The sequence below is a fragment of the Globicephala melas genome, chromosome 15 (genome assembly GCF_963455315.2).
Source record: "Globicephala melas chromosome 15, mGloMel1.2, whole genome shotgun sequence".
Classification (NCBI taxonomy): domain Eukaryota; kingdom Metazoa; phylum Chordata; class Mammalia; order Artiodactyla; family Delphinidae; genus Globicephala; species Globicephala melas.
Window position 1 is genome coordinate 35569668 of NC_083328.1, and position 14304 is coordinate 35583971.

At 55.3% G+C, this 14304-nt stretch overlaps 1 protein-coding gene across 1 annotated transcript; it reads left to right on the plus strand.

Annotated features, from left to right (window-relative positions):
- The first annotated feature begins 5329 nt into the window (after positions 1-5329).
- On the plus strand, positions 5330-9445 carry ZSCAN10 (zinc finger and SCAN domain containing 10). Its single transcript, XM_030848548.3, has 5 exons — positions 5330-5725; positions 6087-6354; positions 6581-6645; positions 6799-6856; positions 7878-9445. The coding sequence occupies exons 1-5, from the start codon at positions 5330-5332 to the stop codon at positions 9443-9445; spliced, it is 2355 nt and encodes a 784-aa protein (XP_030704408.2).
- Positions 9446-14304: the final 4859 nt, after the last annotated feature.

The window sequence follows — 14304 nt, forward strand, 5'->3', positions numbered from 1 at the left end:
TGGGTTTCCTGGCCCGCCCCAGAGAGGGGGGGCACAGTAGCCCCCGACTGCCCCCGAGGTAGCGGGAGTCCGCGCTGTGGAGTGCCCGGTGCGGGGTGCCAGCAAACCTCGGAGGGCGGTGGACTCTCTGCTCGGCGGTTCCTCATCCATTTTGTCCGTCCTCACGTGTGCCAGGCGCTAGGCTAGGCGCGGAGGATGCAGAGCTGACAAGGGAAACGGACCACTGTCCGCAGGGAGCTTTGGTCCAATGAGATCCACGCTAGACAATTAAAATAAAGGAACAGGAGAAGCCCAGGTGCTGTTAAGTGCAGGAGACAAGACCCGGCCGAGGAGCCAGAGCAAGCGCAGCATCTGGCCGCCCGTCGGGGCAGCCTCTGAGCAGGTTGGAGCCCTGAACGCTCAGCGAGGCACCGTGGACTCCCCAGAGGAAGTGCCCATCTGGCTGGAGACAAGGGCATGACGCAAAGAGGCCCTTTAGAGCAAAGGGAAAGGCTTGACTGGAGTTAGAGTTGGACTCAAGGCTGTTGGTGAGGTCACTTCGCCTCCTGGGAGCCCCTGCTTGGTCATTCGTAAAGCTGGGACAAAAGCCACCTCTAAAGATTCTTGGGAGGATTTTAGGTGCCAGTGCCGACCAGTGCCCTCTCTTCCCCATCACATGGTCCTGTTCCATTTTCTAATTAGCACCTGTGGTTTGCTCCTGTACCCTGGCGTGCAAGCTCAGGACTGTCCCTCACGTTTACCTCAGTATCCTCTTTGCCCGGCACATAGCAAGCTTTTTTTTTTTTTTTTGGCCACACCTAGCACCATGTGGAACTTCCTGGGCCAGGGATGAACCCGCGCCCCCTGCAGTGGAAGCGCAGAGTCTTAACCACTGCACCACCAGGGAAGTCCCAGCAAGCATTTGTAAATGGCAACTCTTGTCCCCCAAAAAAGTACAGGGTGACAGACGGCCAAGCGGCACAGGGCCAGTCCTGCTTAGGAGGGGGGCAGCTGTTACTTGGAGGGGTAGTTAGACTCTCAAATACAGGCCTGGGTTGGAATCTGGATCCACTGCTTTGTCTTTATTTCTTTGGCCCCGCCCTCTCCCCACCCCACTCCCAAACTGGGAGGTTAAGGGTTAACTCTAGGAAGCCCCCCTCACCACCTGGATGGGATTGGGGAAGGGAACTTCCTGTTCCATTTTCCCGGAGTCCTTTCCCAGGTTGGCCGAGGCTGACTCTGGCCCTGGGGGCCCTCAGAGAACCCCTCAGCACCTACACCTCTGTAGTGGGAACCCCGAGTGGTGAGTTGCAGGGAGGCCTGGGGTACAGGCTTCCAGGACAGACTTAAAGGGTTCGTTGTAGCTTGGAGAGAGAAAGGGGGCTCCAGGCCTCTGTGGTGGGATGGGGGATTAGGGTGCTGGAAGAAAGCCTTGGGTGGATGTGGTTGGTCCATGCTGGGGAGTACTGGCGGGCCTGTGGCAATGGGGACATTCGGGAGGGTCGCTGGACTTCCTGTGTCGTGGGCTTGCTGTACCCGCTGGGGAGTGGAAGGCAGGCTCCACGGTCCCCCAGGTGGACCGGACTCATCGACTCGGCCCAGCACTGGAGGGGAGCCCGGCCAACAAAGACGAGCGATCCAGGGAGAAAGGGAGAGCCCCTGGCCGAGGACCCCGGCTCTGGGTGCTCCCATTGTCTGGGTGGGTCCAGTGGCAGCACCTCCACCCCAGGCTGGTCTAGCCTAAGCCTCTCCGCCTCTCGAGGTTCCAAATTAAGCTGGTCAAATATCGGAGGATGGCTGAAAAGCTCCCCCAGCAACCCAGCCCACCCCCCACAGATGCGCATATTAACAAAGCTTTTGTCCTGGAGACTTGGGGGGAGGGAGAGACTCTCCAGGGCCTTCGTCCCTTGAATTCCACCTCTTTCAAACCTTTTGGAGAGACCTCCCCTGAAGGTTCCGGCGCCCCACTTGCCTAAGCCTGAGGGCTGGAAATCGGAATGGCCTTGTTTTTTCTGATTCATGCTGTAATATTCTGGTTAAGACTAGGCAAATCGCACAGGGTGGGAGGGGAATTGGGTCCTTTTCTGTTTCTGAGCTTTTGCACCATAAAATCAGCGTTCTCCCCTTAAAGCAAATCTTGGCTCTCCCTGGTGTGACCTTGAGCAAGTCACCCATCCTCTCAGAGCTTGGTCTTTGTACCTGTCAAATGGAGAAATTATAACTTACTGCGTGGACTGGAGTGGGATGAAGGGACCCTAAGCAGAGCCCATACAGATAAGCACTCAGTACATGCCAGCTGTTAATACAGTGTTCCTGATCACACGTGATTGGTTCTCTAATTATTTTGCTCATGCTACCAAAACACAATAAAACAAAAACCCATTTTCCTGAACATTTAGTAAAGACCTTTTCTGCACCAGACATTTTTTCATGCATTCCTCAATAATTAAAACTGCAAGGTAGCCAGGTGGGTGGTGTGTGTGGAGTCCCAGAAGAGAGGTGCCAGTGGGTGGAAGGAGCCCCATGTGCCAAAGTGCAGGAAGGAACAGACGTTGGACAAGGCTGTGGGGGAGAGAATGGAGGTAGGGGAAAGCTGGGGAGATTCTGGAGTGGTGGGGGGAGACTGCAGACTGGCCGGAGGGAGTGGGTAGGTGGGGGAGAGGGAGGGAAGCTGGGAAGATGCTGGAGGGAGGTGGAGGGAGGCTGGTCAGGTGGCCACACGTAGGCCTGGGTCTGTGTTTTAGCATCACAAACCTCTCCCCTGTGTGGGAAGCGCTAGGCCCAGACTTAAAACACACGGGTTTCATTTGTTCTTTTACCACATCATACCCCACTCACCCCACCTCTAAAGGAGGTTCAGAGATCCCTCAGCCCTGAATGAAGGGGACTTAAACTATCCAAAGCTCTTGACCAGGCTGACTTTTCCCTGGCTCCATTGTCAAGGCTGGGCTGTCTTGGGGAAATATCTGTACCTCTGAGCCTGGGTGTCCTGGGCTGTAAAATGGGTCAGTGATAGGACTAGCTGTTAGCTGTGGTTGTTTGTATTTTTACTCAGTAATGAGAACAGTAAGGTGTTCTCATTAGGCACACCCGACGTGTACTCGCTAGCAGGTCGGGCACCGCTCCACTCCCTTTATGTGGTGGGAAGTGATGCAAGAGGGTTTCTTCCCATTCCTCTGCCTGGGATGTTCCTGGTGGGGGTGGGGGACAGGTTTGGGAGAAGCTCATTTGCAGTCCTGAAGCTGGAGAGCAGGGAGGGCAGAGACACGTTGGAAATTGGGTTTCCATATCCAAAGAATAAGCCTTCTGGGTTGTGCTGAATGACTGAACTGAGTCCCCTGTGGGTGCGGAACTTGGGTCAGCTCCCCCTAGGTAGGTCTTGGCTACCCCAAAAGGAAGGAATAGTCCTATGGAACCAGTGCCCCCTGTTGGTCAGTTAGAAACACTTTTTTTTTAATGCTAGCCAGACTCACAGGGTTGGGATGGATACCTCCCAGAGGGGTAGACCAAGGAGGAATCCAGAACTAAAAAAAAAAAAAAAAAAATTAGGAAAGAAAGGGAAATGACTGCCTCTCCTGCCATCACCCAGCTCCCAAGGGTGCACCCACTAGAGGCCTCTGAAGTGAGTGAGACTGCCTTGGCCTGCCTTGGGAACACATCTGTCACAGACTTCTGCAAGCAGTAAGCTTAAGTCCCATGTGGAGACCCACCCACCCATCCCAGCTCCCCGGCTCATCCCAGCCTGTCTCTAGGGATGGAACCCAGGGAGGGAAGAAGATTGGAACACCAGGTGGGAGCTCAGCCCTGCACTGGTCAGCTGGGTGGCCTTGGCCTTGACTGCTGAGAACCACCTCCAGAGCCAGAAAGTGAGGGTCCGGAAGTCTGGTCAAAGAGCAATCACATGCATGAACTACTCCCCCCTCCTGCCAACCTTTTATCTTTAAAATTCTCAAACTTCCAAAGAAGTTGAAAGAGCAATGCAATGAATGGGTGAATCCATACACCCATCTCCCAGATTCAACAATTGCTATAATTTTGCCACATTTGCCTTGTTGATCCATAAATGTGGCTGAATCCTCATGCTCCATCACTTCCAAACCCTTCAACATTTTCTAAGAATAAAGAAATTTCCTACATACCACAACACTGGAACCTCATCTCAGAAGTTGGTAGTCATCTCCATTATCACCCAGTGCTGCACCCATATTCAGATTTCCCCAACTGACCCCAGAATAGCTTTTAGAGCCTTTTGTTTTTTGTTTTAAATTAGGATCCAATCAATGTTCGTGCATTTGGTTATATCAGCTGTTAGTCCCCTCTAGAGCAATGTGTGCCCTACAGGCACTTTTTAAAATTTAATTTTATTTATTTATTTATTTATTTTGCGGTACGCAGGCCTCTCACTGTTGTGGCCTCTCCCGTTGCGGAGCACAGGCTCCGGACGCGCAGGCTCAGCGGCCACGGCTCACGGGCCCAGCCGCTCCGCGGCATGTGGGATCTTCCTGGACCAGGGAACGAACCCGTGTCCCCTGCATCGGCAGGCGGACTCTCAACCACTGCGCCACCAGGGAAGCCCCAGGCACTTGTTTTTCATAACAGACTCAGAAGAACCTGGGCCACTTGTTTCCCATAATGTCCTGTCTTTGGGATTTGTTTGGTCGTTTCCTCAAGAGACATTTGACTTATTTGTTTGTTGTTGTTGTTTTTTATAAATTTGACATATAACCTTAAGCAAGTTTAAGATATACAGCATTTATATGTTATAATATGATTGTAATGTAATGATATGTATCATATTATATAATTATATTATAGTACAATATTATTGTCTGCATTTGTTATACTGTGCATTAGATCTCTATGGCTTATTTACTACTTGTTACAAGTTTGTACCTTTAAACACCATCACTCTTAGCCTCTCTGCCAACTTGTTTTTATTCCCTGCAATGCCCTTTAACCTGGAAGTTGGGTCTAAAGGCTGGATTGGATCACGATGAAACATTTTTGGCAAGGATCCATCTTCGGTGGTGCCAGGTACTCCCCGTGGCACCATATCGAGAGGCAGGGAAAGCCAGACTGTCCTCTCTCAGGAATGCCAACTTTGATCACTGGGGTAAAGTGAGGTGAACTTCTAAATGCTGCAGGAGGGAATGAGAATACTAAACAATCCATTTTCTCTGCCTTTTGGTGTGTTGGTCAGGCTGAGCCACTACTCGTGACCAGTTCGAGAAACGATTCCTCTGGAGGCCACATCTGTAGGCATCCCTTAACACCCCAGGTGTGGGAGCTGAGAGAGAGAGAGAGACCCAAGAGTTGAAGCAACCACTGTGAGTCATCGCCAAGGTGAAGGATGCTTGCAGAACCAGGCCCGGCTGCACGGGAGCCAGAGCAGCTCGGAGCAGTCAAACTGGAGGAGGAAGAGGCTGCCGGCCAGGAGGACCCCAGGCGGCCAGAGGCCAGGCCCCGGCCCGAGGTGGCTCACCAGCTCTTCAGGTGCTTCCAGTATCAGGAGGACATGGGGCCGAGGGCATCCCTGAGCCGCCTCCGGGAGCTCTGTAGCCACTGGCTGCGGCCGGCTCTGCACACCAAGAAGCAGATCCTGGAGCTGCTGGTGCTGGAGCAGTTCCTGAGCGTGCTGCCCCCCCACCTCCTGGCCCGGCTCCAGGGCCAGCAGCTCAGGGATGGCGAAGAGGTGGTGTTGCTGCTGGAGGGTGTCCAGAGGGAGTCCAGCAATGTGGGGCCGCTGGTAAGAAGGGGGCAGCCAGGCGGGCTGGACAGCAGGTGGAAAGACAGTGACTTTATCACCCCATTAAGAAATCACTGAGCTGGGACTTCCCTGGCGGCCCAGTGATTAAGACTCCCCACTTCCACTGCAGGGGGTGTGGGTTCAATCCCTGGTCGGGGAACTAAGGTCCTGCATGCCGCGCAGTGAGGCCAAAAAAAAGAAGTCACTAAACCCCACTTTCCTTCCTCTGCCGGCTCCTTCTTGACCTCCTAACTCCCTCCCTGTCTGACCCTCACCTTTCCTCAGTCCCATGGCCCTAGGGAGTTAGTAGGACTTGGATTACCGTCCTGTCCGTCACCTAACATGGATGTGTTCTGAACAGGATTTTAGTTTTAATGCTGGCAAGAATTGTCCCCGTGCAGAGGTCACCTTGGAGGAACAGGGGGGCTCTTTCCAAGTCTCCAGCCACAGCCCCAAGAAGGAAGTGCCCTCAGAAGGGCCTCTAGCCCTGGAGCCATCGCAGGAACTCTCGCTGTCCCAGCCAGTGCCCTCCAAGCCTGCTGAGATGGGGGCCTGGAGATGCCCCCCAAGTTCAAAGCAGCCACTGAGTCCAGGTCCCAAGAGAACATTGCAGGCCCCGCAAGAGAGCGGTGAGGAGCTGGGGCCTAAGGAAGGTGGAGGCCTGGTGTGCGGTGGGAGCTGAGGGGCCAGGTGGGTGAGGGTGGGGAAGGAAGGGGGCAGCCTCCCTAGTTGACAGGAATGGGGGAGAGCCAAGATGCCTGTCACGAGGCCCTGATGATGGGTGCACGTCCTCGGAGCCACATGGTGGTAGGACTGGCTTCTAACAGCTCTTTCTTTCTCCCCCAGTGCTGTCAGCCCCGCTGGGCCCTGAGCTGTGGCCAGAGGAGAACTCTGGAGATCAGGAGCTAGCAGCTGTGCTGGTGAGCCGGACTGGTCCCCTCAGTTCTCTGCCTCTGAAGTTTTAGCAAATCCATGTTTTTCTTAATTTAAACCTTGAAAGTTCTTCATCCCCCTCAGGTCCTAGAGCCCCATTCCTCACTTAGTGACAATCTCTGCCCCTCCTTTGGTCACAGGAGTCCCTAACCTTTGAAGATGTCCCAGCAAAGAAGGCTTGGCCTGTGCATCCTCTGGGTAAGAGGCCTTTTTCCCGGGTTTATGACCACTGAAGGGTTTTTCTTTGCCTGTCAGGGGTGGTCCCTACCTGACTTTTTGACCTCTTTGGCAAAAAATGGACTATTTTGATGAGGTAATATATACTGATATATACATCTACATAGATATATATTGATATGTCTGTATCTATACAGGGCTATTTTAAGGCTCATTGGGTCTAATCATCAACCTCCAAAACTTTGAGCTTTTAAAATAGGTGGTCGGGAACTCCCTGGCCATCCAGCGGTTAGGACTCTGGGCTTTCATTGCCGTGGGCCCAGGTTCAATTCCTGGTCAGGGAACTAAGATCCCGCAAGCTGTGCAGCATGGCCAATAAATAAATAAGGTGGTCATGGCAAATACCATATGATATCATTTATATGTGGAATCTAAAATATGACACAAATCAACTGATCTATGAAACAGACTCACAGCCATAGAGAACAGACTTGTGGTTGCCAAGGGGAAGGGAGTGGGAGGGAGGGATGGATTGGGAGTTTGGGATTAGCACATGCAAACTATTATATATAGACTGGATAAACAGCAAGGCTCTACTGTACAGCACAGGGAACTATATTCAATACCCTCTAATAAAACATAATGGAAAAGAATATATCTGTAACTGAATCCATTTGCTGTACAGCAGAAATTAACACAATATTATAAATCAACTGTACTTCAGTAAAATTAATTACAACAGCTAAAATAAAATAAAATAGGTGGTCACGGGAGGGCTTGCTAATGGGTATGGGTCTCCATTTGGGAGAATGACATAGATAGTGGTGATGGTTGCACAACATTTTGAATGGACCTAATGGACCAGAATTATACACCTTAAAACGGTAAACTGTATGTTATTTGGTTTTTACCCACCCTCTGCCCACCTACCAGCTTTGCAGGATTCTGGGATTCTTTCTGCTTCCAGGCACTGAGGTTCTGGCAATTCCCAGAAGCGCCTCCGAAAAGGCCTGACCTGTCCTGTTTTCTGCTTCTTTCCCAGGATTTGGAGGCAGAACCCCAGACGAGGCGTTTAAAGAAGAGGAACCGAAAGAGGTGTCCTGGCCTGCTGCCATCTCAGCAAAGTCTCAGGCAGAGAGTCCCAGGGTGGCAGAAGAGCCCCACACTCAGTCGCTCGGCCCGGGCCCTGAGGTGGGCGGCCCCGGTGGAGAAATGTCCCCTCCCGACAGGAGTGAAGTTCTGGAGGTCAAAGTGGCTGGGGGCGCCCCCAAGTCGGAGCCGGAGATAAAGTTCATCTGCACAGACTGCGGGGTGAGCTTCCCACAGCTGGCCCGCCTGGAGACGCACCAGCTGCGGTCTCACCCGGGCGCGCGGTCCTTCCTGTGCTTGTGCTGCGGGAAGAGCTTCGGCCGCAGCTCCATCCTCAAGCTGCACATGCGCACGCACACGGATGAGCGGCCGCACACCTGCCACCTCTGCGGCCACCGCTTCCGCCAGAGCTCGCACCTGAGCAAACACATGCAGACGCACTCCTCCGAGCCCGCCTTCCTGTGCGCCGAGTGCGGTCAGGGCTTCCAGCGCCGGGCCCGCCTCATGCAGCACCTTCTGGCGCACGCCCAGGACCAAAAGCCCCCAGGCGCCCCGGAGACCAAGACCCCAGCGCCCCCCGAGCTGGCCATCGTCCTGTGCTCCCACTGCGGCCAAACCTTCCAGCGCCGCTCCAGCCTCAAGCGCCATCTGCGGATCCACGCCAAGGACCAGGGCCACCAGTGCTCCGAGTGCTCGGGCAGCCTGCGTCCCGGGCCCGAGCTCAGGCCCTACGTGTGTGGCGACTGCGGCAAGGCTTTCCGGCGCAGCGAGCACCTGGGGGCACACCGGCGTGTGCACACAGGCGAGCGGCCCTTCTCCTGCCAGGTCTGCGGCCGCAGCTTCAGTCAGAGCTCCCAGCTGGTCTGCCACCAGCGGGTGCACACGGGCGAGAAGCCCTACAGCTGCCCACACTGCGGGAAGCGCTTCATGCGAAGGGCCGGCCTCGCCCGCCACCTCCTGACCCACGGCGGCCCGAGGCCCCACCACTGCACCCAGTGCGGCAAGAGCTTCAGCCAGACGCAGGACCTCGCCCGCCACCGGCGCAGCCACACCGGGGAGAAGCCCTGCCGCTGCAGCGAGTGTGGCGAGGGCTTTAGCCAGAGCGCCCACTTAGCGCGCCACCAGCGCATCCACACCGGGGAGAAGCCTCACGTCTGTGACACGTGCGGCCACCGCTTCCGCAACAGCTCCAACCTGGCCCGCCACCGCCGCAGCCACACGGGCGAGCGGCCCTACAGCTGCCAGAAGTGCGGCCGGAGCTTCCGGCGCAACGCCCACCTGCAGCGCCACCTGGCCACGCACGCCGGGGCAGGGGACGAGGGCGTGTCTGGGCAGGCTGAGCCCCCCCAGGAGTGCCTGGAATGCGGCAAGATCTTCAGCCGCAGCTGCAACCTACTGCGGCACATGCTGGTGCACACGGGGGCCAGGCCCTACTCCTGCGCGCAGTGTGGCCGCAGCTTCAGCCGCAACTCCCACCTGCTACGCCACCTGAGAACCCACGCCCGGGAGACCCTGTACTAGCTTCGCCTGGTTCCGCCAGGTCTGTCCCGCGTGCATCTCCCCAGCGTGCCTGGCCTCCAAGGCTGCAGTGGATGGCGCTGCCCCCACGCCCCAGCCACCTCTCTCTGGCTCCACCGACCCTGCACAGTAGTTCTTCCCATCCCCACAGGGAACTCTTCCAGGCCTCAGGAATGTATTTTAAAATACCCAAAGTAAAACAGCCTTCTTGAAAGTGGTCCCTCTTTATGTTTTTTTAAGTGCACCAAAATGCCACCTTTTACCCTCCCCACTGTATCACGGTGATGCATTTCTCCTTCCCCCACCCCTTCAAAGCAGGCTGGATGGGAGCAGGCCCAGGGGGAGTTCCTCCCACCTGAAAAGGCTCAGACTGGTGTGTGTGTGTGTGTGTGTGTGTGTGTGTGTGTGTGTGTGTGTGTGTGTGTGTGTGTGTGTGTTGGGAGTTGGGGGGAGGGTTTCTGTCACAGGCAGCTCTTGGTAAGGCCAACCAATCTCACCCAGGAATTTTTTCTCCTCTGGAGTCTACCACTAACCCTCCGTGTCCAATACAGTATCCTCCAGCCATATGTGGCTGTTTAAATTAATTAAAATGAATAAAACTTAAAATCCCAGATTCTGGATTAATACAGGAAACCTCTTCTTCTGTAACATTGGTAACTAATTCTAACTGAAAATGCTAACAGGAGAAACTAACCTGCCCACAGCCAAGTCAGGTTGACAGTTGGGGACCCCTAACCATCATACTCTTCTAAACCCAAAGCTGCCTTGTAGGTTTGCCCCACCTTCTTCCTGCCCATCAGGCGGACTCGGTTTGCCTCTCCCTCTGGTGGACAGATTTTAAATCACGTGACTTCTGCTAAAAATACAGGAGAGAAAAGCTGCCCACCCCAGCTCCAGAGCACACATACACCTGCTTTTGTCTGTCACTTTTCACTCAAAAAATATTATATTTTAATTACTGCCCCTCCACCAACCTGACACAAGACTGCTCCTTAGCAAATGCTTGTGGAAAGGAAGTGAACTCATCAACCAAAGCTCAAGGAACTGAAGAACCAGCCCCAAATCTGGGGCAAGTAGAGGTGGTTCTCAGGCACAGTTGGGAGGGAAAGCTCTGAGCCTAGGGAAGGTCCAGCCCTTCAGGGGTTGGGAGGAAGAGTGGGTTGCAGAGAATCCCCAAAGGAAAAGCTACTCTGCGACCACCCTCAGGCCGGAAGTCAGGGCTGCGTGGGGTGAGGTTGGACAGATTGGGGGTAGGGGAATTTGGCCTCAGAGATGGTGAGCATGGCTGGCCCTCAGGCCTTGCTCCTGGATCGCCCAGTCTGCATTTGCAGGCCCAGGTGAGGGAGGCCACAGGCCCAGAGACCCAGCTCCCACCTCTCCTACTCTGCCTTCCCTCCTGGCCCAGGATTGGGTGCACCCTCCCTGGCTCCTGGGGCTCTGATCAAGGAGCTGCGAGGCCCCAGCTGGAGTGGTGAAGGCCCAAAGAGGGAGATCAGGAGAAGAAAAGAGGGGTCAAAGCCGCTCCCCGGAGCTCCCTGTGCCCCAGGAGTGTGCATTTATTGAGCACCTACTATGCCTCAGGCACTGCGATAAGCAATGCAGTGGCCTGAGATGGTCCAGTCCTCACCATGAGTCAGTCCTTGACCAGTGTCCCTAGTTACAGATTAGAGAGGCGGGTGGCTTGTCCTTGTTCACCCAGAACCAGGACCCCCACCTGGGTCCATCTGACCCATGAACTCTGCCTGTCACCACTGGGCCCCCAGCCTCCATCCCCACAGGCACTCCATTTGGTTCAATCAACTTTTATTAGGATTTCAGCACTACAGCGACAGGCAGGTCAGACCTGGAGAAAGAAACCCAGGTGGGGAGAGCTTGATGGTGGTGTCCTCCCTGAAGGACAGGAGGTGAGGGAGGTTGCAAGGATGGGTCAAGGGTGAGCAGGAGGGCAAAGGTCGCTTCAGAAGATTCTTACTGAGAAGGGGAAAATCAAATTGGCTTCTACATGAGGCCAATCTCCTCCCGGACCCTGTGGGGCTCCCTAGACCTAGATGAGGCTCTTGAAGACCTGCCCCACAGAGGAGAAGAAACGCTTCAACTCTCCCCAGATGGCCTCAGCCGCACTGCGCAAGGCCTGTAGGCCGGCAGCCCCCTTCTGCCGCAGGCAGGCAAGCGCAACAAAAAACTTCCGCTTCAGCTTCTGCAGTCATTCTCAGAACTATGCCTCAGCGCTATGTCCGGAAAGCTCTTTCCCGGCTTCTGGTCCCCTGAATTGTCAGAGCCAGAGGGCCTCTCCGGGTCTCCTGGATTGTCAGTACCAGAGGGCTTCCGGATTCTACAACGGAATTCCTGCTGCACTTCACCAAGCACGGGGGTGAACTCCTGCAGGGATGGGAGGCTGTTCAGGGACCCCCCCCCAACCCCTAGCGGGGATGCAGCCCCAGGTCCTGACCCTGGCTGAGGCCTCCAAGCCTTTGTGAGAGTCTGGGACACAGAAGCCCGCAAATGGAAACTGCCTGCTTTCCTGCCAACAGCTCCATGGACACCAGGACTTTTCCCAGAGGCGGGGCCTGGCCCCTCAATTCCCCTCAAGGCGCAAACCACCATGGTGAGGTGTACCTGCCTGTTGGCATACTGGCCTCTGAGCCCAGCACCAGGCCCACGGGGCTCATCATTGTGAATTCAGGGCGGGGCTCTGGCCACTGTGTGCTGGGCGGGGAGGCCAGTGCCAGCAAGGCTGCACCTCCCGAGCTCTCAGGGGCCATCCCTCCAACCCCCACTCAGGGGAGCTATGTGCACACATGGCAGTGCCAACGGCGAGAGAGAGTAAGGTGGAGGGGAAGCAAGGGGCTGTGACAGTGGTTCATACTCACCGGTACATTGTTGTGAACTTCGGCATCCACAGCTTCAAGCAGGTTCTCACTGAGTTGGTCCTGGGGAGAGGAAGTGTGGAGGCTGCACACCTGCCCCTGCCGCTGAGGTCTGTGGTCCTCACTGTGGCCTCCCATGCATCCAGATGGGTCCAAAGGGAGACAGCAACCTAGATAACCTGGCTGATCCAACCCTGGGGGCTACTCTTTGGGGGACGGGCAAGGCCCAAACTCACGTCCAGCTTTGCTAGGACTGACTCGACCTGCTGGGAAAACAACGCTCCGTTTAAAATCCCCCCACCCACTCTCACTTTCAGTCTCAAACCCCAAGCCCCAGCTTGTTCTCATCTGTGGCCCCTCACCGCAAGGTGAGGGTTCAGCCCATGTGCCTGGGGACCAGGCATCTGGCATCCCTGCCCTGCCATCAATTGCCCTCTGACTTGGACACCTCCTTCAGCATCCCTGGGCCTCTGTATCCCCCACCTGTGCACTCACCTGCCACACAGGTAGGAATTTTGTCCAGTGTAAAGACTGGGTGCTGAGCTTTCACCTTCATCATCACCATCATCAGAAACCACCCACCACACTTAAACTGGGGAGGCAAGGGGAGTAGGGGCGCACTGACCCACCTGTGTTTCTGCTTGGGGTTGACTTTGGAGGTCATCACAGAAGTCGTCCACACACTCATGCTGTGAAGAGAGACAGAGTTGGGACAAAGAGGCCTGGTCCTTCTCCCTCCTGCGTCTCAGGTGGGCCAGGACATTCTCAGCTTCACCCAGCAGAACCCAGGCCTCCTGCATCCCCCAACCATACATGGGGAAGAGGTTCTTGCCATTTTGGCCCTCAGAGAAGCAATGTTATCTGGGACTCCCTGTGGAGGTAACAGTGACACTCAGGCTTATGTGACCTTGCCAACTCCCCCAGACCTGTTACACACACACACACACACACACACACACACACAAGTAGAACCATTGCCACTGAGTGTGCAGGGTCAACCTGGTTCCCAGATCCCTAGCCCTCCGTGGTCCTGGTGAGAGCTGAACAGGGAGGAATTGGCACTGTCCTCTCCTGTCTGAGGCTCTACCTGACCGCTGACCCTGCAGGCCCCCGGGCCCCAGCACCTCCCCGCCAGACACTTGGCTCCACCATGGAGGTGGGAGGTGCCCCACAGACCCTCACAAGACTCCACATTATGGTCCCAATCTGGCGCTGTCCACACTGCCTTCCGGCCCCTGGGTGGTCAGTGCCACTCACAGCGTGTGCAAGGCACCTGTCTGCACACTTTGTGTCACCAGGGGCACCACCCTGTCAGCCCAGTGTTACACACAACGGGGCAAAAAAATACCTTGGGGGCCAGTGGGAACAATCTCCTGTCCCTCTAACTGAGCCTGACCACTCAGCCCTGGGTCATCCCACAAAGACCACTCCCCGATCCCTGTGTTGCGTGGCCCAGAGCTCCCTGGTCTGGTCACCCTCAGAATTGAGGTGGGGGGAGTGGTGTGGTGGGGGAAGGGGGGAAGGCACCCCAAAGGGAAAGAATAGACAGTGAGGCCAGGCACCTGAGAAGAATATTTTTAAGTTTCTCGGAAAGCACTGCCCAGCCTCAACCCCTGGGTTTCCGGGGTGTAGACGGGGTCCAAGGGGATGGCTGATTCCTCTTACACTGCAGACCCTCCATTTCCAGCTCCCCCACGAGCATGTCCAGTCTAATTCCTAAAGTGACACCCTTGTCCCATAACTCCTCTGTGCTCCTGCACACACAGACACGCACACAGAGCTGCCCCCCATAACTGACCTCCCAGACAGGAATACTGGCCCACAACAGGACTTGCTCCATAAAGGAAAGGGCTCAGAGCAAAAGAAAACTGTAGGGTCCTTTGTCCACAATTATGCAGGATTTCAGGATGGTGACAGCAGGGCATTCAAACAGGGTCATTGTGAGACTGGGCCCTGTTGATGGCACAGGTCACATGCCTTTGACCCTCTGCTTCC